The 23,290-nt window shown below is 40.1% G+C and overlaps 1 protein-coding gene across 1 annotated transcript in view; it reads left to right on the top strand.

Moving 5' to 3' along the window:
• The window catches only part of LOC126215024 (guanine nucleotide-binding protein subunit alpha-11-like), a 199,675-nt gene that overhangs the window by 165,640 nt on the left and 10,745 nt on the right, over positions 1-23,290 (top strand). The window contains exon 7 of the mRNA XM_049941646.1: positions 11,998-12,105. Within this exon, the coding sequence (XP_049797603.1) occupies positions 11,998-12,105 (108 nt within the window). The remainder of the gene's footprint in view (positions 1-11,997; positions 12,106-23,290) is intronic.

Here is a 23,290-nt window from a genome sequence, read left to right as displayed (position 1 = left end):
ATCTTTTGAAAGAACACACACCAAGTTTCAGCCATATTGGTCTATTTCTTTGTGTTTGGCATTCGTGTGAATCAAGGAAATCGAGTGATGGTCAAAAAATGGACGAAAAAGAATTTCGTGTGGTGATTAAACATTACTTTATGAAAGGCAAAACGCCTCAGGCGACTAAAGAGAAGATTGATAAACATTACAGTGACTCTGCACCTTCTATTAGAACAGTTTATAAGTGGTTTCAAAATTTTCGGAGTGGCCATATGGGCAGAAGTTATGTGGAACGTTCTGGATGCCCTGTGGAGGTTATGACTCCTGAAATCATTGATTAAATCCATGATATGGCGCTGGATGACCAAAGAGTTAAGGTGCATGACATTGCTAGTGCTATGGGCATCTCAAATGAAAGGGTACACATAATTCTGCATAAACATTTGGACATGAGAAAGCTATCTGCAAGATGGGTTCTGCGATTTCTCACGCTTAGCCAAAAATGGAATCGTGTGAAGCGTTGCAAGGATGGTTTGCAGCTGTTCAGGAAGAATCTGCAGGACTTTAAGCGTCATTTCATCAGGGTGGATGAAACATGGATACATTACCACACACCTGAGACCAAACAACAATCTAAACAATGGGTTACCAAGGGAGAATCTGCACCAAAAAAGGCGAAGACCATTCCTTCGGCCAGAAAGGTTATGGTGACTGTCTTTTGGGATTCGCAAGGGATAATCCTGATTGACTATCTGGAAATGGGTAAAACTATTACAGGTGAAAATTATTCATCGTTATTGGACCATTTGAAAACCGAGCTGCAAGAAATACGACGGCTATTGGACCACAAAAAAGTCCTTTTCCATCACGACAATGCACCAGCACACACCTCTGCAGTTGTGGCTGCAGAATTAATGGAAATAGGATTCCAACTCATTTCACACCCATCCCCCCCCCCTCCCTATTCTCCAGACTTAGCTCCCTCAGACTACTATTTGTTCCCCAATTTGAAGAAATGACTGTCGGGACAAAGATTTTACTGAAACGAGGAGGCGATTGCAGCAACTAATAGCTATTTTGCAGACTTGGACAATTCCTATTATTCAGAAGAGATCAACAAATTGGAACAGTGTTGGATGATGTGTATAAGTTTAAAAGGAGACGTAATGGGTATTCATTTTTGCACGGACTTTTCAAATGCCCCTCGTAGCCACTGTACATGACTGCTGGCAGCAGTGGCCACTGTAACGTACGGTCACAGGAAGGCAGGGCACCGGACGATCACATAGCACTTCCGAGAGAGAAGACCATAGTGTTCGGCCTGTGGCCACTAAACGTGCAGCAGCAATTTGAGTGGCATTTGGCACCACGGCAACAGCTCTGAGCAACGCGCCCTGTAATAAGCGTGTCACCGACCCAAGACCCCGCCATTTGTGACTTCGGTGGTGTCGAGTGAGAGCTCATTGGAAGATGAGGTGGAGGTCTGTTGTGTTTTCTGACGAAAGCTGGTTCTGCCTCAGTGTTAGTGATGGCCGTGTGTAGGTTAGGAGGAGGCCAGTCGAGGGCCTGAAACCGACCGGTCTGTGTGCTAGACACACTGCTCACCCACCTACTGCTGTTGTAGCCCGACATACTGTACAGTGTGTCGAAATGTTGCCTCGGCCTGCTCGATCGTAAGATCTGTCTCCGATAGAGCACGTATGGGACATCATCAGACAACCAGTATTAACTCTACCTGTACTGACTGACCAAGTGCAACAGGCATGGAATTCTATCCCACAAACTGACGTCTGGCACAATGCGTGCACATTTGCCTGCTTGTATTCAACATTCTGGCAGTTATGCTGATTATTAATGTACCAGCATTTCACATTTTCAATGGCTTATCTAGTGTTTACATTAACCTGTGGTCTTCCAATGTTAATCACTTAAATATGGTACCTAGACAAATGTATTTCCGAAATTTCACTACTCTACATTAATTAGTTTTTGATGTTGTGGCTTTTTCTTTTTGGCACTGCACCAAATTTTAGATGTTACAGATAAATCACAACCTTAATTTTTAGGAATCCCACACCCTCAAAATTAATGAAATGCTTTAGTTCAGTTACACTTGTGGTCACATGATTCTGCTGTAGGTGATTTAAAAATAAAGAAATAAAAACTGTTTGATTTGGGGTATTTTCATGCACTGACAGTTCCTGGAATGAAACTTCCTGGCAGATTAAAACTGTGTGCTGGACCGAGACTCAAACTCAGGACCTTTGCCTTTTGTGGGCAAGTGCTCTACTATCTGAGCTACCCAAGCACGACTCACGCCCTGTCCTCACGGCCTCACTTTTGCCAGTACCTCGTCTCCTAACTTCCAAACTTCACAAAAGCTCTCATGTACTGGCAGGATGGGGCATGAGTTGTGCTACGGTAGCTCAGATGGTAGAGCACTTGCCCGTGAAAGGCAAAGGTCCCGAGTTCGAGTCTCGGTCTGACACACAGTTTTAATCTGCCAGGAACTTTCATAGCAGCACACACTCCGCTGCAGACTGAAAATCTCATTCTGGAGAGGTTCTGAAATCATTTTTTGGGAGGAACTGAACTTCCAGTGATAGGATTTTCAGAATCCAGAAGGGTGTTATAAAAATTATATCTTCAATTCATTATGAAACTTTCTGGAGAGATAGCTTCAAGGCTTGGTAGTTTGACAATTGTTATACAATATGTTTATTCATTAATATTAGCTGTCATTACCAATACTTGTTCTCAAAAGTAATGCAAAGCGCGAATGACCAAAACAATTTCTACAAAGACTTCAAAAGGGCTTAACAGTAGTACAGAAAGAAGTCAGATATGTGGAGACACAAGTATTCTACATCATACCAGAGCTTATTCAGTGCCTAGTAGCAAAGTGGTAGGGTTTAAGAGAGAATTAAAGAGCTGTCTAGTGAGCAACTCCTTCTACTTCACTGACAAACATCTCCACAGAAGGTCTTAAATTAATGTAGTAACTTATTTGATAATTAACAGTAGCAATGTGATAATGATAATACTTCATTATGTTTCATCATGTCACAATAATTCACTTAAATAAAATGTACAACTTGACTGATTCAGCTGCGGGTTCCTGGTGAAACATTGTATGTTATATTAGCTAAACAAAAGCTCTTTATACTTTAAGAACTGGAAAATGGGCTGTCAACCAAAACCTAGGCCGTACAAAAGATTAAAAAAGTTTTGTAAAACAAGACAAAAAAGTGCCTTCACTTAGTTCATACAAAAAGTACATCTGCAACTTCTTTCCACACTCTAGACACTTCTTTCCACACGATCCACAGAATACGACCAATGTAATGTAAGATTAAAAATATTCATTCTGCCAATAAAGTATGAAGTGGTACATAAAAACAGTATTTCAATAATTTAAGAAGAAAAGAAAGGTTTCTTTCAGATTAGCTGCTGTTTTCCCATAAAGCAATTTTCATATTTGAGCACTGGTCATAACTGGTTGTTTGTATAGCAAACAGTTAAGCCTGCAGTGGCTGCTCCTGCCTCTTAATGTATGATGTGCTCGTTCCACATTCCCAATGAGATTTACAGAATACAGTGTGTGAATGGACCTAATTTGGTGCGCCAGCTGATCTTTGTGAGGCCTTTGCTGGCATTCAGTATTACCAATTTGGTAAATTATTTAGGAGGAAATGGGCAGTCGTACGGTTCTATTCTCCAGGGGGATTAACTGTGATATTTGACCCCGCCTCAGCTGAGGAGTAGTCAAGGAGAGCTGAGCGGAAAAAGGATAGCAGTTTCCTCACCGGATGGAAAGAGTTTGAGTTTGTCTGCAACGGCCGAGTGAGCGAATGAGTGAGTATTAGATCGCTCTGTTTGTAGCCAATTCTCAACCCAGAAGTGTCTGCCAAGCAATGCCAGATGTTTAGAATTAAACTGCCGGTATTCCGAGTGCTACAGTGCAGGCTGTATACATCACAGGATGTGGAAACATTGTAGGTTTGTTCATTAAACAGTGTGCTCACTGAGTATGCTAAAAAATAATAGTTCCACTTTCTGCCAGCAAGTGAAAATATGACACTGTAAGCAGTCAGAATGTCAAATTTTTCCTGTTTTGGCATCAGTATGCCATTTGTTGCAAAGTGACACCTGTTGATTTCTTTTGTGAAGTACCTGTTAATGTAAAGGATTCAAAAGTTTGATGTTTTCCATATGAAATGTAATGGCTATTGAGAGGAAACATTGTGCACTGCTTGTAAATTTCTTTCACCTGAATGGCAGAATAGCAGTACTGCATTGTAGGAGTATTTCCAAACAGAAATGCTTGTGAAGAGGTCCCTTGCCAATAAATGGTTTAAAGAACACGATCAAGAAATTTGAAGAATGAGGTGAATTAGGCAGTGCAGCAGGGAGAGGGACGCAGCCCATTCCCATGGCAGTTGCTGATGTTTTATTCTCTGGATGGAAGAGTCAAATTTTACTCTATATGGTGCCGTGAATGCACAGAAATGTCACATTTGGGTTCCACTCCAACACATTATATGAGAAAATCCACCGCACTCAGCTTATATGACTGGTGTGGTTTCCCAAGCTCCTCCAATCTCGGTCTGTTTTCCTTTGAGGGGATGACACCTTGCCAGCCAGTTATGTGTACACAATAAGGACCTTCTGGTGCAACATGTGATTCCAGCTTTGCCAGTACATAACTGTGTCCACACCACTATTTTCGTGCAAGATGGGGCGACACCTCATTTCGCTTGCCAGGTGAAAGGTTTTATTCGAGAAATGTTCGGTAATGACCGCACGATCTTTGTGCAGTTTCAAGATCCACCGACCTAAGTCCGAGTGACTTCTGGTTGTGGGAATATCTGAAGGATCATGTCTGTGTCTCTTTTTTTTTGTGGGCGCACAACTATAGTGGTCACTAGCGCCCAGACTAAATTGTGAATGCACTGCAAGGCACAGTGTTAAAACAGCAACTAAAAGGGACAACACTATAAAAGGCACATTAACAGGCAAGGGATTAAAAGAAAACAGCATAATCAAGTGTCCTTAGACAGGTTTGTCAAATGGATAAAACGAAGAACGCGAGCAGTTGCTCCTGTGTCATCCGCTAAAATTTCATCCAGAGTACATGGCAGGCCAAGATCAAGACGCAGTGTATTAAAATTCGGACAGGACGTGAAAATGTGGTGTACCGTCAGCAATTGCCCACAGGGGCAGAACAGCGCCAGCGCAGCTGTCAGCAGATGGCGGTGGCTGAACCGGCAGTGTCCAATCGGTAACCGGGCCAAAATGACCTCCTCCTGCCGAGAAGGGCGTGAAGAGGTCGTCCAAGGTGTGGGGAGAGGTTTCGAGGCCCGAAGCTCGTTTTCAGTAAGTGTAGACCAATCGGCATGCCACAGCGACAAAATGCACTGACAAATGACCCTGCTAAAATCAGATGAAGGCACACGACAAGAAGCTGTCCGAGGCTGGAGGACCGCAGCCTTGGCCGCAGCTTCGTTCCCAGGGATACCGACACGGCCAGGAACCCACATAAAGATAACCGGAGAACCGTTGTCTGCCAGCTGCTGAAGAGAGCATTGGATCCAGTGCACGAAAGGGTGAACCGGATACGGATCACTGAGGCTCTGGATGGCGCTCAGGGAATCGGAGCAGATGACATAAGCAGAATGTCGGTGGCAGCGGATGTAAAGAACAGCCTGATAGAGGGCAAATAGCTCAGCTGTGAAGACCGAACATGGTCATGGAGCCGGTATTTGAAACTGTGTGCCCCGACAATAAAAGAACACCCGACACCGTCATTGGTCTTAGAGCCATCTGTATAAATGAAGATCGCATTAATGAACTTCAAACGAAGTTTGACAAACCGCGAGCGGTATACCGAAGCTGGGGTAGCCTCCTTTGCGAGCGAGCTGAGGTCAAGGCAAACGCGAACCTGAGCCTGGAGCCAAGGTGGTGTTTGGCTCTCGCCCACTCTAAAGGTTGCAGGGAGTGGAAAATCAAGTTGCTGAAGGAGGCGACGAAAGCGAACTCCAGGGGTAGCAGGGCAGATACATACAACCCGTATTGACGGTCGAGAGAGTTGTCAAAAAAGGAACGGTAAGACGGGTGGTCGGGCACTGATAATAGCCGAAAGGCATACCGACAAAGCAGTATACCGCACCGGCAGGTTAGTGGCAATACACCGGCTTCAGCACGAAGACTCTCGACGGGACTGGTACAGGACACTCCGATCGCAAGACTTAACCCCCGATGTTGTATAGAGTTGAGGCAGTGTAAGATGGATAGCCGTGCAGAGGAGTATACGAAGCTCCCATAATCCAACTTCGAGTGGACGATCAACCGATATAGGCGAAGTAGGACGGTACGATCCGCTCCCCACGACATACTGCTGAGAACACGGATGACATTTAGGGAACGGGTACAATAGGCAGCCAAATATGACACATGTTGAGACCAGCTAAGTTTCCTAAAAATTTTGTCGTCTCCACGAATGGGAGAGCAACGGGAGCGAGATGTAAGGACGGTGGGAGAAACTTTTTGTAGCGCCAGAAGTTAATACGGACCGTCTTCTCGGCAGAAAAATGGAAGCCATCGGTGGCACTCCAGGAGTAAAGACGGACAAGACAACACTGAAGACAGCACTCCAGGAAACGTGTACACTGCGCGCTGCAGTAGATGGTAAAATCGTCCACAAAAAGGGAGCCCGAGACATCAGCTGGGAGGCAATCCATTATCGAATCGATCGCTATGGCGAAGAGAGCGACGCTCAAAACTGAGCCCTACGGCACCCCATTCTCCTGGCGAAAGGCGTCGGACAGGACAAGACAGGACAGAACACACGATAACATATCACTCTGATTACACAGGACACACTGGGAGCAACTGTTGACGGTGCTGCATTACAGATACAGCATGTCGTAACCTGTGGTCGTATTCTAATAAACATGCCGTAGAACCACCATTACGATGAGTTTGATTGTTTCTGCCCTTTTCCTACACCCAAACTGCATCCTGACTGCTTAAAATGCCTATTATCATCTCGTGACAGAAAGTGGAACTATTACTTTTTTCAGCATCTCCATAAGCACACTGATTAAGGAACATACCTATGATGTTTCATTCATCCTGTGATGCACACAACCCACACTGCAGCACTTACAACACCACCAGTGTAATTACACTGAAGTAACAAAGGTCACGGGATGGCGACACGCACGTATACAGATGGCGGTAGTGTCGCGTACACGAGTGCGTGGGCGGAGCTGTCATTTGTAATCAGGTGATTCGTGTGAAAATGTTCACAGTGTGATTGTGGCCACTCGATGGGAATTAAGAGACTCCAAATGTGGAATGGTAACTGGAGATGAAAGCGTGGGGCATTCCATTTCTGAAATTGTTAGGGAATTCAATATTTAAAGATACACAGTATCAAGAGCATACTGTACCAAATTTCAGGCATTACCCTGGCCACAGACAATGGCCTCCATTTAATGGCAGAGCGGTATTTGCACAGATTGTCTGTGTTGACAGACAAGCGACAATGTATGAAATAACTGTGGGAATCGATGTGAGATGTACGACGAACGTATCTGTTAGGATAGCGTGGCAAAATTTGGCATTAACGGGCTATATCGGCAGACGACCGACGTGAGTGCCTTTTCTAACAGCACGGCATCATCTGCAGCACCTCTCCTGAGCTCGTGATCATATCCGATGGAGCCCAGACGGCTGGAAAACTGTGGCTCGGTAAGACGAGTCTCGATTTCAGTCGGTAAGAGCTGATAGTAAGTTTGAGTGTTGTGCAGACTCTGTAAGCCCTAGACCCGAGTTGTCAACAATGCACTGTGTAAGCTGAAGGTGGCTCCAGTGTGGTGTGGGCTGTGTTTACGTGGAATGGACTGGGTCCTCTGGTCCAGCTGGATGGATCACTGACTGGAAACGGTTATGTTTGCATTCTTGGAGACCGTTTGTAGCCATTCGTGGACTTCGTGCTCCCAAACGTATCACCAGGCCTCAAGTATTACATTACATTTTTATTGGTCCTTTTGATCATTTGTTGTACAAGGTATACAATATGGTATTGGACAAGTCATTGTGACTAACAATGCATGTTTTTAAATCATACAAGAATATTTACATTGATTTAGGCTTAATATTATCACAACTGAAGGTTCAGCTTCCGTACATTATATTTAACCTAAGTAATTCAATGTTTTTTTTTTAGTATTTGGCAATAAATTTTTGTGTTTCAAGATATTCATCTACACTATAATACATTTTTCAATAAATATTTATGAGCAGCAGTTTTAAATTTTGAGGTGTGTCTTATTGTTTTAATGTTTGTAAGTAGCTTATTGTATAGTCTGTTTCCTGTTTGCAGGGGTCTATTCTGTTTTAGTGTTGTGTATGTGTGTTGAACATGTATGTCCTGCTTTCTCCTTGTGTTATACAGGTGGATACTCTGGTTAGTTGACACAAGATTGTTGCTATTTTCTAAGATTTTTCTTACAAATATGATTTCTTGTAAAATGTACAGACATGGTAGTGGAAGCATATGTAGTTTCTTGAATAAGGGCTTGCATGAGCTTCTTGATGCAGCATTTTCTATGGCTCTTACAGTTGCCTTTTGACATATAAAACAACTTTTGCTAGCAGATGTGTTTCCCCAGAAGATTATGCGGTATCACTGTAAGGATTCTGTCTGGGCAAAGTATACACCTTTTAGTGTCTCTTTCGATGTGCAATCGGAAAGAATTTTGATAGTATAGCAAATGGTATTTAATTTATTTGAAATGTATTTTGTACGTTGGACCCATCTTGGATCTTCTTGGATCCATATCCCAAGAAATTTTATAGAGCTTACATTTTCGAGGGTTCTAGTAAACAACTCTATGTCTGGTGCTAGTGGACATTTATTTTGCACTGTGTGTATGTTCATTGTAACTGTTTTCTCTGTGATTATTACTAAGTTGTTTCCAGAAAACCAGTCTGTAATGTGCGTGGTACAATTTTTAATCTCGTGTAGTAATTCTTCTTTGGTCCTTCCTTTTATTATCACATTTGTGTCATCCACAAATTTTATGTAATTATGGCATGCGCTAGTCGGTTCCAAGTCATTTACAAAGAGTAGAACAGAACTGGTCCTAGAATGGAGCCTTGTAGTACACAATACTCGATGCTCTGTTTTTCTGAGCAGTAGGACTTTATTTTGTTCCCTTCTCGGATAGTAAGCTCAACTAATTGCTCACTGTTTTGGAGATATGATTTTATCCATTCATAGGCTGGGCCCCTAATACCTACACATTCAAGTTTCTGAAGCAAGATGTTGTGATTGATGACATTGAATGCTTTAGAGAGGTCTATAAATATGGCTGAGATATGTTCTTTATTGTCTATTGCATTTAAGGCTTCATTTAGGAATGCAAAGATAGCTGTCTCAGTAGATTTAGATTTTCGGAATCCACGTTGAGTATTTCAGATATAGTTATTTTTTTCTATGAAACTGATTAGTCTTTTATAGTAGATTCTTCAATTATTTTGAAAAAACCAGATAATATTGATATTGGCCTGTAGTTTGATACTTCTGTTTTTATCCCTTTTTTGAACTGGGGTTTTACTTTCGCTATCTTCAATTTTTCTGGGAACACCCCTTCTGATGGAGACCAGTTACAGATGTTGAGAAGTGGCCTGGCTATGAGGGGAGCACATTTCTTCAAGATATAGTCAGGGATATTGTCAGTACCAACAGGGAATTTGGGCTTCAGTTCTTTGATTATATTAAGTATTTCCTTTTCATTGATGGGGTGTAGAAAGATAGATTTGTTATTTATAGTACATCTGGATTTATTTGTAGGAGTACACTGTAAATTTTGATTTATAAGATGTTCAGCTATCTGTGTAAAGTAGGAATTACATTTATTTGCAATTTTTGTAGGTTTAGTTATCACAGTTGAGTTCTCCATTAGGCAGCTAATGTTATGGAAGTATGTCTGTTCTGCTGCAGTTTCTTTCCTGACAATATTCCATATGGCTTTCATCTTATTGGTGGAATTTTTTTAGCATGTGTCATTTGCCATTATTTTTGCCCGTTTGACAACATTTTTGAATATCTTTTTGTAGGTTTGTAATAAAAGTCATATTCTGGTGATGTGAGTTGTTTGGACAATCTGTGCAGTAATCTTTTTTTGTTTGAAGAATCCGAGGAGTAATCCATTTATTTTTTGTTTTCCTTGTGTATGTTTTCTCTGGGTTGGATGGAAGCAAAGTTCAAAATAGTAGGAAAAATTGTTAGTAAAGTTATTATATTTTCCATCTGTGTGATCACAGTTATAAATCTCTTCCCAGCTTTCTTTTCTCAAGTAATGGAGAAAATGATTTATATTTTCATTACTGTAGTTTCTACTGGTGGTTGTTAGGCAGTGTTTAAGCTGTAGCTTGGTTTCTATACTCAGAGAGAGTTTTTGAGCTGTGTGATCCCCAAAGCCTATTTTTAGGGTTTCTGTTGTATAGTTCATATCTACATTTGCAAATATCTGATCAGTCGTGGTACGTGAAGTCTGTGTGATACGAGTTGCTGTTTCTATGGTAGATTTCATGTTAAAAGTTTGCAAGAGATTCAGTAATTCATTCTTTTCTTTGGTGTCCTTTGCAAAGTCAATATTAAAATCACCACATAGAATAACTCTTCTGTTTCTTTGTGTTAGTCTGCTAAGTGAATATTCCATACTTTTTAGGAGAGTATTTGTCACCATTTGGAGCTCTGTATAAACAAATAACAGCTAGTTTAATGTCTACTATCTCAACTCCTGAGAGCTCTACATCTTTTTCCTTCACTATTTCAACAGGAAATTTTATATTTACAAAGTTTATATTATTTCTTACGAATATACAAATGCCACCATGTTTAAGATTTTTTCTACAGAAATAACCACTCAGCACGAAGTTAGTTAGGGACACAATATGTAACTTGTCCTCATCAAGCCAATGTTCTGTGAGACACGATAATGGTGTACTTTTTAATTCGTTTTCTAATAGGATTTGGATTTCACTTGTTTTACTAGTTAGTGATTGCACAGTTTGGTGAAAAAGAACCAAGTTCATATTTTTGTGTTTTACCTGTGAGTTTTTATTTTGTGTCCCCACAGAAAATCCTGGCTGTGAGGTGGAGATCTGGATTTCATCTGCTGCATCATTTCTGGTATTTTTTGAATTTTGCAACTGGTTTGAAGAACATTCTGCACAATCAAGTGGATGATTTGGCCATCCAGATCACTCAACATGAATCCCACAGAACATTTATGGGACATAATCGAGATGTCAATTCGTGCACAAAACCCTGCACTGGACACGCTTTCACAATTATGGACGGGTATAGAGGCAGCACGGCTAAGTATTTCTGCAGGCAACTTCAAATGACTTAATGACTTGCTCAGTCTATGCCATGTTGGGATGCTGTACTACACCAGGCAAAAGGAAGTCTGAAAAATATTAGGAGGTACCCTGTGACATGTCACCTCAGTATACAACTACCCAGTAGTCACCTACCTCTATTTTGCAACTCCACGACACTTCGTCTCTGAATTTCACTTTGGATACAGTGCTCTTAAAGCGGTTTTCAGCACTGTACCCACGGTGACAGAGGTCTACGGCTCTTACACATTGATCGATGTGGCACAGCAGTGAGATGACAGTTAAAATCTCTGTCTGGCCCTTCCGATTTAGATTATTTGTGACTTTCCTAGATCACATAAAATGAATGTTAGGACGGTTCCTTTGAAAGAGCACAGCTGATTTCCTTGCCCAGTGCACCTGTAATGACCTCTTCTTTGAAAGAATGTGAGACACCAATCTTCCTACCAATCTCAGTTGACAACAAATGACTTAAAACACATCCATAATTAATGAATTTTTTGCAACTGATCCTGTTTTGTGTTTTATTTAGCAATGCTCAGTTACCTTTCATGTCATGACAGAAAAAATAATTCTCTTCTTTTCTTTTTCTGCCAGGGCCAAAAAAGGATCCAGAGTCAGCAAAAGAATTTTTTGCTGAGAAGTTTCAGAAATGTTGCCACGATGCGAGAAAGAGTGTCTACGTACGCTATACTTGTGCCACAGGTAAGATAGGGACTGCCACTCACATCAAAATTGAGTCTGATAATGGACTCCAATAACAGTATAATATTCCCATTACCATCATTAAAAGTAGAAGGGAACAACAGAAAGTAACACACAACAATTTTGTTACCAGAAAGTTTAACAGGTAACAAAAATAAATTATAAATGAACTTACATCTTTTACCTACTTTTCTACGTAGTCACCAACATTCTCAACACACTTCTCCCATCAATGTGCCCTGTTTGTAGAAGTTTGTTTGGTTGGAGTATAGCCATCTGCAGACTGTCAATTTCACTTCCCCACCTGTTGCAAAGTGTTGGCCAGCTGGGAATTTCTCCATAGGACTAAACAGATGAAAGTCTGACTGTACACGGTCTGAACTATATGGTGTATTCTTGAGCAACTACCATCCAAATTTGGCGATTTCCTCAAGAACAGGAGCAGCAGCATGGGGGTGGGCATTGTCACGAAGAAGTCAGACGCTGTCACTATTAATGTTGTGGCGTTTGTGATGTAGGGCACGACATAACTCAACCAAAGTTTTAATGTAGGCTGCAGCATTCACAGTAGTCCTGCATTCAGCAAAATCTACCAATAACACACCATGCATATTCCACAGCACTGTCACTACCACTTCCTAGCAGACTGAATCTCTCTGAATGTTTTACATACAGGGGAGCCAACATGTTTCCACTCCATAGAGGCCTGTTTGGTTTTGGCTGTGTAGTAGTATGCCCACGACTCATCACCAGTGAGTTGTGCGCTTCTGCGGTATGAGCTTGTCATCATCTGCTGGGCCTTGTGGTTGTCTGTCAGGTTCTTAGGCACCCAGTGAGAACTAACCTTATGAAATTCCAACGTCTCATGAACAATATCATACACGGCACAACAGAAAATGTTGAACTTCTACAATAAGGTTCACAGTTGCACAACCCAGTAGTTCAAAATTGCTGCCTCAACGGCTCTGACATTCTGCGGCATTGTAGCTGTTACCAGCCGCTCAGTGTGTGGCAAATCAGTAGGGTTCACACAGCCCTCTTGGAAGAATGCACACCACCTGGAGACATTGCTACTGTCCATACAGTCATCCCCATACACATGATGCACGTCACTGTGAATTTCACTCAATTTATGCTCTACGGTCCACAAATATGGAGCTACATTTCGCTGCTCTTTACAAGCTGACAAGAGTAACACGCATGCCACGTTTTTTCATAGTTCAGGCTTCTCTCACAAGAGCTGTACATGAAAACAAAATACCCTCTCTAGCGCAAACTTCAAACTATATCATAATGAAATTCCAACACTCCAGCTGCAATACTAGGGGAGAAAAAAATTGTATTGTGTTACTTTCCATTCCTCCCTTGTAAATTAAAATTGCTATAAGACCAAAGGTCAGTGTGAACATTGCAGAGCTTTACCTGGCACAGTTCTATTGGAGAACAGAAATAGAAGTTTATTGTCTCATATCACACAATTTCAAGCCATTGACTTAAAGTACAGGAGACTCGTCAAAACACAAAAACTGGTTTACAATTTTCCTTATAATACCAGTAACATAATATACAGTACTGAATAATTACTTAATTAAGCAATTAATATTTTTTCTCCAAAAGTAACAAACTTTTAATATTAACAGTTCCAAGTACTTGCTCTCTCCTGCTCATATTTTCAGGTTATCCTTTATGAATTTCTGCACTAGTTTCTCGTATAAGGATTTTTTCAGTGTTTCTAAATTTATGCTGAGCATTTCTCTTCCTTTCACTTTGCTATAAATTTTCATACCCATATAATGTGGAGTTTAAGCATAAAGTTTTAAACGGCGGGTGGGCAGCATAAAATCATTTTGATTTCTGGTGTTGTAATCGTGTTGAAAATGACGTGCTACAGATAAATCAGGGTTACTGTGTACAAAGATAATCAGCTCATATATGTATAGTGAGGGAACACTTAGTACACTCAGATTTTTTAGCAGTGGGTGACATGATTTTCTTCACCCTAGAGTGTGCATATTTCTAATGATGATTTCCTGAAGTTTTAGTATTCGACACATATGGTTTCAGTTACCACAAAATACAATTCCTTACCTTATTACTGATTCAAAGTAGATGTGATGTACTACTTTTCTTATGCCCATGCTGGTAGCATCGTACAATATTCTCATTGCGTATGCTAGGCTATTTAATTTATTTGCAAGGTACTGTATGTGTGACCCCCATGATAGATTTTTATCTAGTTGCATTCCTAGGAATTTCACACAGCTAGCTTCCTGCAAATCCTGGTTTCTGTGACTGACCTGAATATCATTTAATTTTGCTTGTTTTGTTTCAAATTGCATTAACTGAGACAGTATGTCCTCACCTTCCTCAGGCCTTCGAATGTATTTAGCTGGCCGATTACAGGATAACTGACAGTTTACTGTAGACTCTGAGTTGTAGTGCACTTTCACACTTTTTGTCATAAATAAATAATTGCCAGATACGAAAGAACCAAGAAGTGACAGAGAAACGTCCTGCATTTAGCTGGAGGACGAACCCTGGATTCTGAATCTTTCGTCTGCGCCACACTTTACAAAAGGTGACTTTTCTAAGTGAAACTGGTCAACTCGTACAAATAGCTGGGTGTAACTACTTGTAGGTATGTGAACTGGAATGGTTATGTAGGCTCAGTCACAGGTAAAGCACGTGGACAACTTTGGTTTATTGGTACGATACTTGGAAAATTCAGTCTACTAAGGAGATCACTTGTGAAACAATCATGTGACCCACCCTAGAATATTGCTCAGTTGTTCGAGACCGTTATCATATAAGACTTACAGAGGACATAAAACATATGAAAAAGAAAGGTATCACGAATGGTTATAGGTTTGTTTGACCTGAGACAGATCATCAGGGTAATGCTGACATAGCAGAATTGGCAGACGCTTGAAGACATATTGACAATCTTGCAATAGGCTGCTTACAAAGTATTAAGAACTAGTTGCAAACCTAGGAATGTAGTACAAAAGCCTACGTATCCCTCAAATAGTGATCACGAAGGGAATATTACACTAATTACAGCTGACAAAGAGGCAACAGATGAATTATTCTTTCTGTACTCCATACGTGAATGGAACAGGAACATGTCCACGTAACTGGTATAGCGGGGAGCACCCTCTGCCGTGCACACCACAGTGGTTTGCAGAACACGGATGTAGAAGTTGAACTGTGGAGAAGGCTCTCAGTTACATCTTAGTGAGAATTCCAGGCCAGATCCCAACATTCAATCTCAATTTTGTTGTTGTGGTCTTCAGTTCAAATACAGATTTGATGCAGCCCTCCATGCTACTCTATTCTGTGCAAAGCTCTTCATCTGCAAATAACTACTACAACCTATATCTTTCTGAATCTGCGTACTGTATCCGTCTCTTGGTCTTCCTCTATGATTTTTAAACCCCACATTTCTCTCTGATACTGAATTGGTAATCCCCTGATGTCTTACAATGTGTCCTGAGCCCGCATCTCGTGGTCGTACGGTAGCGTTCTCACTTCCCACGTCCGGGTTCCCGGGTTCGATTCCCGGCGGGGTCAGGGATTTTCTCTGCCTCGTGATGGCTGGGTGTTGTGTGCTGTCCTTAGGTTAGTTAGGTTTAAGTAGTTCTAAGTTCTAGGGGACTGATGACCATAGATGTTAAGTCCCATAGTGCTCAGAGCCATTTGAACCATTTTTTGAACAATGTGTCCTATCAACCGATTCCTCCTTCTAGTCAAGTTGGGCCACAAATTAATCTTCTTCTCAATTCTGTTTAGTATCTTCACATTAGTTACATGATCTGCCCATCTAATCTTCAGCATTTTTCTGTAGCACCCGATTTCAAAAGCTTCTATTCTCTTCCTCTCTAAATTGTTAATCATGCATGTTTCACTTCCATCAATGGCTACATTCCAGGCAAATACCTTCAGAGAAGACTTCCTAACATTTAAGTCTATATTTGATGTTAAATTTCTTTCCTTCAGAAACGCTTTTCCTGCCATTGCCAGTCTAATTTTATATCCTCTCTAGTTTGGACATCACCAGTTATAGGAAAACTCATCTACTACTTTAATTGTCTCATTTCCTAACCAAATACCCTCAGTATCACCTGACGTAATTCGACTACATTTCATTATACTTGTTTTGCTTTTGCTTTTGCTTTTGTTGATGTTAATCTTATATCTTCGTTTTAAGACACTGACTATTCCATTCAGCTGCTCTTTCAAGTCCTTTTCTATCTCTGAAAGAATTACAACTGAGTGGGATGGCACAGTGGTTAGCACACTGGACTCACATTCGGGAAGATGACATTTTAAACCCGTGTCTGGGCATCCTGATTTAGGTTTTCTGTGATTTCCCTAAATTGCTTCAGGCAAATGCCGGGATGGTTCCTTTGAAAGGACACGGCAGACTTCCGTCCCCATCCTTCCTAATCCAATGAGACTGATGACCTCACTGTTTGGAGCCCTCACCCAAATCAGCCAGTCAACTAACCACAGAATTACAATGTCACTGGCAAATCTCAGTTTTTATTTCTTCTGCCTGAACTTTAATTTCTACTCCAGATTTTTCTTTTGCTTCTTTTACTGCTTGCTCAATGTGCAGATTGAATAACATTGCGGATAGGCTACACCCTGTCTCACTTCCTTCTCAATCACTGCCTCCCTTTCATGCCCCTCGACTCTTATAATTGCTGTCCGGTTTTGTGTACAAGTTGTAAATAGCCTTTTGCTCCCTGTATTTTATCCCTGTTAACTTCAGAATTTCAAACAGAGTATTCCAGTCAACATTATCCGCTATCAACATAGGTTTGCCTTTCCTTAACTTCTAATATAAGCTGTAGGGTCAGTATTGCCTCACGTATTCCCATATTCCTCTGGAATCAAAAATGATCTTTCCTGAGGTTGGCTTCTACTTGTTTTTCCGGTCTTCTGTAAATAATTTGTGTTAGTATTTTGCAACCATGACTATTAAACTGATAGTTTGGTCATTTTCACACCTGTCAGTGGCTGATTTCTTTGGAATTGCAATTATTACATTCTTCTTGAAATCTGAGGGCATTACACCTGTCCCATACATCTTGTTCACCAGATGGAAGAGTTTTGTCATGGCTGCATCTCCTAAGGTTATCAGTAATTCTGACAGAATGTTGTCTACTCCATAGGCCTTGTTTCGACTTACGTCTTTCAGTGCTCCGTTAAATTCTTCTCACAGTATCATATCTCCCATCTCTTCTTCATATTTGTCCTCCCCCATTTCTATAATATTGCCTTCAAGTTCATCTCCCTTGTATAGACCCTCTATATACTCCTTCCATCTTTCACTTCTTTTTTTAGGACTAATTTTCCATCTGAGCTCTTGTTGTTCATACAGCTGCTTCCAAAGGCTTCTTTAATTTTCCTGTAGGTAGCATCTGTTTTTCCCCTAGTGAAATAAGCTTCTTAATCCTTACATTTGTCCTCTAGCCATTTTGCACTTCCTGTTAACCTCATTTTTTAGACATTTGTATTCCCTTTCACCTGCTTCATTTGCTGTGATTTGATACTTTCTCCTTTCATAAGTTAAATTCAGTATCTCTTCCGTTACCCGAGGATTTCTACTATGCCTTATTTTTCTACCTAATTGATCCTCTGCTGCCTTCACTATTTCACCTCTTAAAGCTACCCATTCATTTTCTGTTGTATTCCTTTCCCCTGTTCCAGTCAACTGTTATCTGACATTCCCTCTGAAACTCTCAATTACCTCTGGTTCTTTCAGTTTATCGAGGTTCCATCTCTTTAATTTCCTACCTTTTTTTCAATTTCTTCAGTTTTAATCTACAGTTCATAACCAATCAATTGTGGTCACATCTGCCCCTGGAAATGTCTTACAACTAAAGGATGGTTCCAATATCTCTGTCTTACGATTATATAGTCAATGTGAAACCCTTCTGAGTCTCCATGTCTCTTCCAGGATTACAACTTACTTTCATGATTCTTAAATCAAGTGTTAGTGATGAATAAATTATTCTATGTGAAAAATTCTACCAGGGGCTTCCAATTTCATTCATTCCCTCCCCAGTCCATATTCACCGACTATTTTTCCTTCTTTTCCTTTTCCTACAATAGCATTCCAGTCCCCCATCACAGTTAAATTTTCATATCCCTTAACTATCTGAATAATTTCTTTTACCTCATCATACAATTCTTTAATCTCTTCTTCATCTGCAGAGCGGCTGGGAGCTGGGGGCAGTCGGAGTTATTCTAAAAAGGCAAGATGGGATTAATTTGTTAATTTATATATGAGATTTCATTAATAATTTTATTTATAAGTAATTACAAATCTGAATAACTGTGACATTTGACTTTTAATCTGGAAAACTAATGTATCATCATCAGATTTGATAATGTAGTTGCAATGCTCAGGGTGTTCATATGAGGTTATGGTTTTATTTTTACTCTGTGTGTGCTTTACTTTTGAAAATAACTGTTCACAGATGTATGTGCTTCCAAACAAAGTTGACATATGTGACTCATGATTGTGCAGCAAGCAGATTTGTCTCTGGTCAAGTATCTACATCTACACTCTGCAAACCACTGCGAGATGCATGGCAGAAAGTATGTCCCATTTACCAGTTATTAGGGTTTCTTCCTTTTTCATTCACATATGTAATGCGGGAAAATGATTGTCTGAATGCCTCTGTGGGTGCAGTAATAATTTTAATGTGATCTTCATGATTGATATGTACGCAATACGTAGGAAATTTTAGTATATTCCCAGACCAATCAATTTAAGCAGGTTCTTGAAACTTTGTTAATGGACTTTCTCGGGATAGTTCACGTCTATCTTCAAGAGTCTTCCAGTTCAATTCCTTCAGTATCTCTGTGACACTCTCCCACAGGTCAAACAAACCTGTGACCATTCCTGCTGCCTTTCTTCGTATACGTTCAATATTCCCTGTTAGTTCTAAGTGGTACAGGTCCCACACATTTGAGCAATATTCTAGAACTGGTTGCACCAGAGATTTGTAAGCAGTCTCTTTTCCAGATTTATTGCACTTTCCCAGTATTTTATGAATAAACTGAAGTCTACCACCTGCTTCACCCACAACTGAGCCTATGTGATCATTCCATTTCATATTCCTACAAGTGTTACATCCAGCTATTTGTATGAGCTGGATAATTCCAACAGTGACTCATTGATATTATTATCATAAGATACTATGTTTTTTTCATTTTGTGAAGTGCAAAATTTTACATTTCTGAACATTTAAGGCAATCTGCCAATCTTTGCACCATTTTGAAATCTTATCTATATCTGACTGAATATTTATGCAGTTTCTTTCACATGGTACTTCATTATAGATAACTACATCATCTGCAAAAAGCCCGATTTTACTGTTAATATTGTCTGGAAGGTCATTAATATACAACGTAAACAGCAAGGATTCCAACACATTTTCCTGGGACACACACGAAATTACTTCCACATCTAACAATGACTGTCCATCTAAGATAAGTTGCTGCATCCTCCCTAACCTAGAAATCCTCAATTGTCACAAATTTCATTTGATACTCCACATGATCTTACTTTTGACAATAATTGTAAGTGTGGTACCGAGTCGAATGCCTTTGAAAATCAGGAAATACAGCACCATTGTTTTGATCCAAAGCTTTCAGTATGTCATGTGAGAAAAGTGCAAGCTGGATTTCATATGATGATGTTTTCGAAATCCATGCTGACGCGCATTGAGGAGGTCACTCTGTTCAAGATGCTCTAACACTTCAGACAACAAGAAGCGATATGGAGCTGGTTTGCAAACTTCCCAACTCTCTCCCATAGGTTGACTTACTTGGTATGCACATCTGATCTTCTTCTCTGGATAGCTAGCCATGTCGATCTCCAAAAATTTCTTCTCTGAAGAATAATACTGGTTAAGGGTATTTATCACACTCTCTCTCTACTCTCGAAATAATTTGGTACTGGAAGAATACTTTTAGTTCAGCCATGGCATATTTCAACTTCCACAAAAAACAAATCACCACTTCTCATATAAATATTCGAATTCCTGCATGTCAACCAAGTCATCAAATATTAGACTCTATTAGGATACATTAACAGGGTTGGTTTAATAACCACCAGAAAATATGTACATCTCTTGCTTCATGCAACTCCAACACATGAATTACTTAAAAGTCTAATCTCATTTCTTCATTTGTTCTTAACAGTCATTACAGTCACTATACCAGCTAAGAATAGCACAGGCTCTTCTCTACACATACACTGAAACTCTATGGATCATACAGCAGGTACTTGTCAGCCACCATTTGGCTGCCGTGTCCACATTTAGCTTGTGACTGTTTTTTAGTCCTGCACACACAAACATGCTATGCGCAGTAGGTCAGATTTGTCTGTCTCACACTTCTATTTAAAATATCGTGTGTTTGAGTCGGTAGAAGACCGAGTTGTTCTAGAATTTATGCAGAAATTCTCGAAACACTACAATACCTCACTATGTTTGAGCTCAGAATATGTTCTAAGATTCAACAACAAATTGATGTCAAGAATATTGGGCAGTAGGTTTGATGATCACTTCTATTACCCTTCTTGTAGATGTGTGGACCTGTGCCTTTTTCCAAGAACTGGGCAAGGGTTTTTGTTCAAGGGTTATACAATAGATTTAAGTTAGAAGAGGGGCTAACTCACCCACAAATTCAGTATAGAATCTGACAGGAATTCCATCTGGCCCTGGAGCTTTGTTCAGTTTTAACAGTTTCAGATTTTTCTCAACACCACTGACACTATTATTTAATTCATTCATCTTTTCAGTGGTATGAGGAATAACCTGGAGCAATTCTCCTGGATTTTCCTTAGTAAAGGAACATTTGCTTTGCTACCCACAATTTCAGTTCCTGTCTCATTCACTGCAGACAGGACACTAACTTAGGTGCCACTAAGAGTCTTTACATGTGAACAGAATTTTGGTTCTGTGAAGAATCACGTGTCAGTATTCTGCTACAGCAGTGATTGAAAGCATCATGCATTGCTCTCTTGGTGGCCAAATGTGTTTCATTCAGCATCTCTCTATCTACAGCCCTATGTTTTGTTTTACACTTATTATGCAGTGATCTCTGTTTCTTTACAGTGGCTGTGTACCATGGAGGTTCCCTCCCATTATGAGCTATTGTACTGGGTACATATCTACCCAGTGCACGGTCAACTATTCTTTTGAACTTGAGCCAGAGTTCCTCTGCATGCTCCTGCACTGTGCTGAAAGTATCAGGTTCCTCATTGAGATATGACGCTACTGATTTTTTATCTAGTTTACAGCATATATACATCTTTTTGCTTATTTTAGTTGTCCTTTGTACTTTGGTAATCATTGTTGCCACAACCGCATCATGGTCACTGATACCCAGGCACCCATTTCCGATGTGGACATGATCGAAGAGGTCAGGTCTATTGGTTGCCATTAGATCAAATGTACTTCCATCGTTAGTGGGGTTCCTGACTACATGTTCTAGGTAGTTTTCAGAGAAGGCATTTAGTAAAATTTCACAGGATGTCTTATCACACCCACCCATAGCAAAACTGCAAATTTCCCAATTAACTGTTGGATTGTTACAGTCTCTATCAATGATTACAGTACGATTGGGGAACTTACGTACAAGTGAACTGGAGTTTCTTCCAAAGTTATTGATTACATCAGGAGGTGAGTCTGGTAGGCGACAAAAGGATCTGATTATCGTTTTACGCCCACCCCTGATACTGAGTCTTGCCCAAACAATCTCACATGCAGCTTCAGTTTCTACCTCAGTGGGTTTGAATTGCTTCTCTACTTTGATAAATCACCACCTCCATTTCCCATTTGTGTACCCTTTTGATATACACTTAAATTTTTCCCAAAAATCTCACTGGTATCAATTTCAAATTTTTCTTTTAGTTGGATGTCAGACTGCATTTCTGTACATTACATAAGAAAATTTTCTACATTATTGAATTTCATCCCAAGTTTAGTATTTTGTTTGGCCAACATGTTGGTAGGGTATAAAGACAAAGAAAAGTTTGCATTTACTTGTACTTTGCATAATTCAGTTTCATTTGGAATGCATTTATTGTTTGAAACATTGTACTGACAAGCAGGTTTCTATCTTGAAGGTGTTTTAAGTCACCTAAATGAGCAGTCAAATCTAACAAGATACCAAATCTGCCACCAAGCTGGCATCGTCAAGTTCAGGCCCAGATTTTGCTTTTGATGTCATGAATGATTTGGTTTCATTAATTATGCTGAAAAATGTTTTTAACATCTGGCTTTGACTGAGCTGCCTTTTCTTTTTTTAGTCACCAGGCTTCTGACTGGTTTGATGTGGCCTGCCATGAATTCCTTTCCTCTGCCAACCTCTTCAGAGCAGCACTTGCAGCCTATGTCCTCAATTATTTGCTAGGTGTATTCCAACCTTTGTTTTCCTCTACAGTTTTCTTACCCTCTACAGCTCCCTCTAGTACCGTGGAAGTTATTCTTTGATGTCTTAACATCTGTGATGCCCTACCATTCTGTCCCGTCTTCTTGTCAGGTGTTTTTCATATAATCCTTTCCACACCAATACTCCGGAGAACCTCATAATTCCTTCCTGTATCAGTCCACCTAATTTTCAACATTCTTCTGTAGGAGCACATCTCAAATGCTTCAATTCCCACAGTCCATGTTCCACTATCATACAATGCTGAGCTCCAGATATAGATTCTCTGAAATTTATATAAGAATATACAACCTACAGTTGCAGGGTCACTTTATCGTTTACCTAGGTTTCAACATTAGTAATAACGTCTTCTTCAGAACCAGCAAAAAGTTAATATTATAATGTGCTAGTAAATTATATTAGATACGGTCATCCTACAGGATGCAATGTGTAGTACTTACATAAAATATTATTTAAATGTTTTCCTAAAACAAGCCATGTCCTAAGTCAACTTTATAAAACTTTATGCATAACCTTAAGGTTTTGTCACTTCTATTAAACACGACGAGGCCCATACGACGGGCTTAAAGTGAATTTGCTACAGCTTGTTTAATAGAAGTGACAAAATCTTATGGTTATGCATCAAGTTTTATAAAGTTGACTTAGGACATGACTTGTTTTAGGCAAACATTTAAATAATATTTTATGGAAGTACTACATGTTGCACCGTGTA

This window comes from Schistocerca nitens, chromosome 12 (assembly GCF_023898315.1).
Source record: "Schistocerca nitens isolate TAMUIC-IGC-003100 chromosome 12, iqSchNite1.1, whole genome shotgun sequence".
Lineage (NCBI taxonomy): Eukaryota > Metazoa > Arthropoda > Insecta > Orthoptera > Acrididae > Schistocerca > Schistocerca nitens.
Note: the sequence above shows the minus strand (reverse complement) of the source record. Positions and strands in the feature narration are given on the sequence as shown.